We start from the raw sequence: 8,171 nt of genomic DNA, 5'->3' as shown, positions 1-8,171 counted from the left end.
ATTCAACAAAGAAGATTCTAGTGTATCTAGAATCCCTATAGATTCGAGTCTACATTTGTTCAAGAACAAAGGGGAGAGCGTCTCTCAGGTAGAGTACTCTAGAATTATTGGAAGTCTAATGTACTTAATGAGTTGTACAAGACCTGATATAGCCTATGCAGTTAGTAAACTGAGTAGATACACGAGTAATCCAGGGTCTGACCACTGGAAAGGAATAACAAGAGTACTTAGGTACTTGCGATTTACTCGTAGCTATGGGGTGCACTATACTAAATATCCAACATTACTTGAAGGGTATTGTGATGCTAATTGGATATCTGATATGAAAGATTCAAAATCTACGAGTGGATATGTGTTCACACTCGGTGGTGTAGCTGTATCATGGAAATCTTCTAAACAAACGGTAATAGCTAGATCCACGATGGAATCTGAGTTTATTGCCTTAGACAAGTGTGGCGAAGAAGTTGAATGGCTTCGTCAATTTTTAGAAGATATTCCAAAATGGCCTAAATCAATGCCAGTTATTGTCTTACATTGCGATAGTCAATCTGCAATTGGTAGGGCACATAATAATATGTATAATGGTAAGTCTAGACATATACGTCGTAGACACAATACCATTAGAAAACTACTCTCAACTGGAGTTATCTCTATTGACTATGTGAAGTCAAAGGATAATATTGCGGATCCGCTAACCAAAGGGTTAAATAGAGAGTTGGTTGAAAAATCATCGAGGGGAATGGGTCTAAAGCCCATGAATGAATAAAGTCAATACAGTAGACACCCCACCTAGTTGACTGGAGATCCCACGATCTAGGTTCAAAGGGACAACTAAAACTGTAAAGATTATGTTGGATCACTGTGGGGGTTATCCTCATTGTCCAGTCCTATGATGAAACAGTGATAACCATAAGGAAAATGTTAAGCTATGTTTTTAATGATTTCTTATGCGTCGAAATGTCAAGCAGAGTAATACAGGTTACTCTTAATTAAGAAAATCACCTATGTGAGAGAGAAGATGGGCTGCTTCTATAGGGATTGAATAAGGGCTCAATTCCTATAATATCTCTTGCAGAACCAGGGAAATGTTCAGGGCCAAAACGAACATAATCTTGAGAACCAATATATGTCAGGAAAGATTCATGTGTGTGGTATATCATCGTTTACACGAATGGCAGAACAGTTCAAAAACATCGCGTCTACTGATCATCCAGTAAAGTAAATATACTTACACAAGGGATGGTTCAAAGGGTAATACCTACCTATCCTATGCGAGTTTCTAACGTTGAACTCTATCACCTAGGTCTAATTCTTTTTGTTAATTTTTCCTTGAGTCAATTTTTCATTCATGTGGGGGATTGTTAGAATTTTGAATGAAAAAACAATTGGGATTGTTGTCTCACATTGCTTGTGAATAGATTTTTGCCTTAGGAAAAATCTATAAATAAGACCTAAGTGGTCTTAGTTTTAAAACACACCAAAAACACACACACATATATATATATTTATATATTTGTCTTCCTTTGAAGATTATAGATATATATATTTTTTAAATATAGTTTTTCTCTTTTTACTCTTTAGAGTTCTTAGATCTTTTGTAGTGTGATAGAGTTTGGGCATAATTAGTTCAGCGAAGTAATTAAGTTACTTGTCGTTCACCGTTGTGTCTTGGAAAATAAACGTCGAAACTTCTTAGAGGCGGCGAATCTGTTTTAAGGAAACTGTGTGTTACACAGGCATCGACTTTTATATTTGTTCTTTATAATTATTGTCTAAATTAATTATAGTCATTTTTATTGTGTTATTTATAATTATAATACTGTCATTTATATTATAATTATTTATATTGTATTATTTATAATTATAATATTTATGTATCTTTAATTTAATAAATATAAATATTATATTTATCTTATTGCGTTTAGTCAAGTATATACGTTATGGTTTTCTACCCTATTAATGATATTCCTTCCCCTTTTTACTTCTTGAGTTTTTTCTAAAAACGATTTTACTCTTAAAGTTTTATCTGGCAAATTTTTCTCAAATTTTTTTTTTAACAAAACTCAACAGGGACAAGCACTTCCTTTCTTAATTTAATGGGTCAGCAAATTGACCACCAATTATTATAAACTGACATTAGGAATCAAACCTTTCATTACCCAATACACATGAAAAGACAAAGCCACTCTCCACCACCAGATTCCTCATTTTGTTCATTAAAAATAACCATACTTCAAAATTAAAAAAAAATTAAAAAAAAATAAAAAATCTTAAAAATTTATTGTAGTTGGATGGGAAACTCCATAATTTGTAGGCCCCACCAATGACGATGATAAATTAATATCTTGATAGTTGAATTACAAAAGTGGGCTAAAACGAATTGGTAAAAAATTTCAATCTTGGTGGAGTTTCTTTCTATACATTCAAACTAGCTAATAATATTGCAATATATTATAAAGGGATATTCACTTGGGTAAAGAATTATTTAGATTATTGTTTTATTCCGAGTAAAACTGAACCCCAATAAGGTAAAAATTGCTGTTTCCCATTAAATATCGTATGCTAAACAGCTGCACAATCAAGCCCCGACAGGAGTGCTTGTATAAAATATTTCCAAAAAGCAGACTGAGAGGTCAATTTGTTGAACATTACAATGCTGCGTTTTCATATTTCCGGTTACTTTTGACTTCTACTACCAAAAAATAATATAACAAATGTACACGTTTCCACCCACTACTACATTTCATGAAAGAAGAAAATGATAAAAATGTATTCCCTCTATTTTCATTAATTTATATATTTTGCATTGTGTTTTTGAAAATTGTAAAATCGTCTCTCTAAAAGCTACTTCTTTTATTATTAAAAACAGTATCTTGCATTTTTATTTTTTTTAAAAAAATCATATTTTAGCTTAAATGAGATGATTTTTTTTCCTTTTGTAAACTTAAATATGATGACCGAATTTTTTATTTTTAAAAGCCCAAGGTAATGTTTTCTATGTTCGTCGAAACATTATGTTTGGTTTATCTCTTTCTATTATCTCCTTTTTCCCCCCTAATTCTGTTAAAATGGGCACTTTATAAACATGTAATATCATTTTTTATGATTCATGTTAGTATTAGTGTTGGTATGATGACAAATAGAAAGGTTAAGCTAAGAGCGTGAAGATACTATCAATTATTATTATTATTATTTTGAACAAAAAATGATATGATTCATATTGTAATGAAATAACAAAAATTTGAATGCTAGTACTTTTTTGGCATCATAACTTTGAAAACATAATCATACCTGCTCTCTCTAATTCTTCTCTAAGGGCTGGCTAAACTACAAAATCAAAAATAAAAATAAAAAGGGCAGTGCCAAAAGCCAAGGAGTAAAAGCCGAAAGAATGGACATAAATGCAATTATAGGGTGTACCCCAGCATATGAAGGTGCGTGTGGGTCCGCTCTAATTAGGACCCCACCTGGAATTGGCCCCATTTTCCCGCGTAATATAATAAATAAATAAGTAAATAAAGCATAATTTAGAGTAGTAATTTTGAAGATAATTGAGCCAAATGAATCTTCTATTTAATATAACAACTGCATGCATGAAAGCATGTCTATGCATAAAAATATATATTCTCCCGTGAAGAAAGGCTTTTTTTTTTCTTTCATTTTGATTAGAATCCTAATCTAATTTTAGTGGCCATAAAAAAAGAAGCTAGGCCTTTTGATTTCTCAATTCTATTAATTATTACTTAATTAGGAAAAATTAACAATAATATTCATATATATACTTTCCTTCTAATTCCATGATCACATGATATTATACCAATTTTTAAATTTTACTTTAAGCATGTTTTTGTAACTTTTATTTTAATTTCATGCTTACATAACTTAGTTCCTAATTCTTTGTTAATAATAACAAAAACAGCTATTTAATTATGTATGGTGAAATCAAATTTCATTTTAAGCCTTATTCTCTTATTATTAATTATGCTTTAAGAATGATTTTGTGACTCAGTTTCTATTTCTTTAAGGGAAAAAACACACAAAGAAAAATATCTTCTGCTTAATTTTCAGAAAGAAGAAAAAAAATATCATGACAATGTCATCGAAAACAAATTTTCTAAATGAAAAATATATTTAGATAATAAGATAATGAAATGAATTAATTTGATTCTTTGCTTTGGATTCTAGCTTTTCTAATTAAATGTATATTATATTATATTAGGTGGAAGCAAAGGTAGAAGTACCTCTAATTTTGATTAATTAGTACTCGTTGATTCCCAACATATCACATATATCTTTACCATATTCTCCTAAGTACTCAGCTTGATCTCTACCCTGTCTAGTCTGGAAAAACCCACCAACTTATCTAACTGTAATTACACTATATAATTTAAAATATATTACACAGTACAAGGGAAAAGACAAAAGTTAAAACAAGTCGGCATTTTATTTATTTATATGCTTTATATCTCAGAGCCTCAATTCCTCTTCCTTTCCACAAATTATTCTTCAAAACACCTGCAAAAATCACATCAAATTAGTTTAGAATAAAATAAGAAAATATCAGGAATAAACATACTCTAAAAATTGAGTCCATTATTTTTAAAGGCTGCCTTTAGCAACTGTACTTGCACAGTTGCACTCACCATTGCCATTTTTTTTTAATTTCATTTATAACCATATAATTTGCCTACTCCAAAATTTAGTAGTTTCCTTATGTATAAATATTTGTAACATTCAAATGACAGTTTTTTTTTTAAATGGATTAAAGAGACAGTTCAGAAAATACTATAAATACGTTAAAATCCAAATCCAAGTTTCAAACTCAATTAAAACACAACAGAAGAACAGTAGTCAGTACATGTGTATATGATAAAAAAACATATAATTAAAATAAATAAAATTTGAAGGGAAAAACAAAAAAGATGAAGAAGAAGTAGAAGAAAGGATTATGAATACATATATATACCTTGGGGGTTACAGCTGGGAGGATCTTCGAAGAGTGACAGAGAGAGTTGTTTGTGAGCAACAACAATGTCAAACACTATAAGACCTGATTTAGGGTCTTTAACGATGATGTCTTTGACTGGTAACCATAGAAAGAGCTCTTCTTGAGTCAAACCCTCAACTCCCATGAGACTTCCATAACTGAGGTTAGCCCTCAAAACGGCGTCGTAGAACACTCTATTCTCAAACTTGGTCAAGCAAGGTCCATGGAGGATCACTTCTAGCTGCCCTTCGTCGGAGAGGGTGTACGACTTTACCTCCTTAGGGAAGAGACCCGCCGGTAACCCTTTTGACCGGAGAAGATCATGTATGTCGGACGGCAGTGATGATGATGATGATGATGATGAGGTGGAGGAGAGTGAGAGAGGTAGTATAGAGAAAGAAAGCCATACAAGAAGAAGAAGATTACTGGAGTGGTAGATCCTCATAGTTGGCTTGGCTGTCTCTTTAGCATTTGGAGAGAGAGAGAGAGAGAGAGGAGAAGAGAAAGGAATATTTAAGGGTGATTATGGAAAGTTTATGAACTGTTTAAAAAAGGAGTGTGGGAAGATACATGAATTTACGACATTACCCCGGTTGGTGGCTATGATTAAGGGAGCCAAAACAAAAGAGATGTTAGGGTTTTTTTTTTTTTTTGAAAAAAGGATCGATTAGGGTCTTCTGTAAAAAATGTTTTTATATATACTCACCACTTACATTAATTCTTATCCCATCCCATCTTTTGCATATTATATAATGTTTTAATATAATCTGGTGTTAAAAATGTCACTAATTAGTATTATGTACCATAAAAAACTCTCAGGTAAAATGAAGAGAGTGTGCATAAGGTAAGGTATATTGATGGATGTGTTAACCCTAGTTGCAAGTATGTGATTACTCGATAATATTACTAATATATTTATTTTTAATGAAACTACGGTTAAGTAATCTACTATAATCAACATTGTTTAATATCTTGAAAATCAAAACAAGCTTCGAAGTCAAGTATACAAAGGGACGGGTGCAAGCTATATATCATAAACGGTTCATGTTCAAGCAGAGTAATGGATAGGTTGTTTTGTGCTTGTATTAGCATACCATTAAACCAACTCATAACAAAATAATTAAGTAAAATATTAATAATAATAATAGAAAACTGACGTAGAATAATTAATAAGATACCAAGTTTGGTGGTCCAAGCAAAGCAACTTAGCCCACTAAGCTAAGTTGTATCACCTTTCATTGTCAAAATTGATACTAAAAGGGAGTTAACTAAATAATTTCCATGTAGCTACTAAAAAAGTTGTTTACACCTCATTGGCCATACCAAAATATGATTAGAGACATTTAACAATAGTTAGAGACAAGGACTACTTTTGGTATTTTATGATACCAAAAGTGGATTATATGTAGACATAGTATGTAACGGCAGCATATGCAGTCAAAGAGGTCAGAAATCAGGACATCTCTTACGACATATATCAAAATCCAAATCAAGGGTAAATATGTCATTTCAATATCATTCTTCTTTTTATTTTATTTTTATAAGTATCATTCGTCCTTTTGTTTTCTTGTCGTTACTTCTATTTTAGTTTTCCGAGTAATTTCCGAAAATTCTAAAAAAATATTTATAATACTTCCCTTTTATTTTTTATTATGTCTCTCCTCTTCTCTTCTTCCTTTTTTCTTTTTTCTTTTTTCTGTATTCTGTACCATTTTCTTAATTATATGAAACCATAATTTATTAGAATCTGGGCAATGATATGTACTAAAAATATTACGCGATGTGACAAGTTATTTTAATTAATTATATTTATTTAAGATAAAACTTATTATATTTACAAGATTTAACACGTCACATTTTGTAGATACATATTATGAATTGAAAAGAAAAAAACACATTATAAATTGATCATAATCTTTCCATTTATCTCATACTAAAATTAGACTCTAAAATAAAAAATTGTGTTTGTCATATAGATATAAAAGATGAATATTTATTTTCTTTTTTCTAAAATCATAAACCAGTGACAGTTCCACCAAACCTAAGCCTAGATAGATCTAGCTGGTATCCAAAAATTACAAATTATATTTTCTTTCTGTCATCTGAAAAGTGAGTGAAGAGAGTGAAGAGTCACGCAGGGACTGAGTTAAAAATACTGACCAGGCCAAAAAAATTTAAAAGGGCAATGAGTAGATTAGTCATGGGGACCTAGGTAGGGCCCTTGGGCTACTCTTTGATAGGCACCTTCTCATTTTAAATAATTCTTTGTTTTTTTTACTCTATTTACAAATATATATAAAAAAGTAAGTAAGAGTGATAAAAATACCAGGGGAAAATGCGTGGATTAGAAAAATCCGTAGCCGGTTTAAGTTACATTATCACACGTGTCACTCATTCAGCCTGCAGGTCCTTTCCACCCATGACCTATGCAGTCATAAGTAGATAGATTGGCCGCACGTGATATGTACATGACTAACGTGAACTTTTGCCGTCTGGGCAAGTTTAACGGATTAATCAAATTATTCTCTATCCAATTTTTTTTGGGAAATTTACAAATATTATAAAAATGTAAATTTATTTCAAAAATATTTTAAAATAATTTATTTACACATATTGTCCCACATTAGTATACCAGATTTTGAAAAAAATATTAAGAAATCATACTTCCCAAATTTTTTATTTTATTGTTTTATAAAAGATTAGGAGCTGATTGGTAGAGAATTTGAATCTAATTTTATGATTTCAAAAATTATAAAATTGTGGGCCCATGATAATAGCTTATTGGTAGCTAGTTTTTTAAAACAAAATCCAAATGTATATTTGGATCTTATGTTGTAAAATTGAAAACAATAAAATGATGTTTTCTTTATTTTGTGAAAGTTCTTCTAAAAAAATTCTAAAAACAAATTATTTCTTCTCTTCTATTTTACTCCTTCCCCTCCACTATTTGAGAAAGAAAATTTCTCTCCTGTCAACAGTGACTCGATATGTTCATATATATATATATATATGTCATTATTTTAGCAGGCAAAGAAACTATTATGGGGTTTCGTTAGTTGGGAAAAAAAATTAAAATTACGGGAAAATGACATAAACTCATATATATTTGTATGTATGTAACTTTAATTTAGAAAAAAAATAAAAAATTAATAGCAATGCAATATTGTTATGAATTTAATCAATG

The 8,171-nt window shown here is 30.5% G+C and overlaps 1 protein-coding gene across 1 annotated transcript; it reads right to left on the bottom strand.

The window, feature by feature from the left end:
- Nucleotides 1–4,232: 4,232 nt before the first annotated feature.
- On the bottom strand, nt 4,233–5,515 carry LOC133782538 (uncharacterized). Its single transcript, XM_062221869.1, has 2 exons — nt 4,967–5,515; nt 4,233–4,515 (listed from the first exon to the last, which is right to left on the bottom strand). The coding sequence occupies exons 1-2, from the start codon at nt 5,430–5,432 to the stop codon at nt 4,448–4,450; spliced, it is 534 nt and encodes a 177-aa protein (XP_062077853.1). The 5' UTR covers nt 5,433–5,515; the 3' UTR covers nt 4,233–4,447.
- Between the last annotated feature and the right edge of the window lie 2,656 nt (nt 5,516–8,171).

Source organism: Humulus lupulus, chromosome 6, assembly GCF_963169125.1.
Source record: "Humulus lupulus chromosome 6, drHumLupu1.1, whole genome shotgun sequence".
NCBI lineage: Eukaryota > Viridiplantae > Streptophyta > Magnoliopsida > Rosales > Cannabaceae > Humulus > Humulus lupulus.
This window is presented reverse-complemented; position numbering and strand designations above follow the sequence as displayed.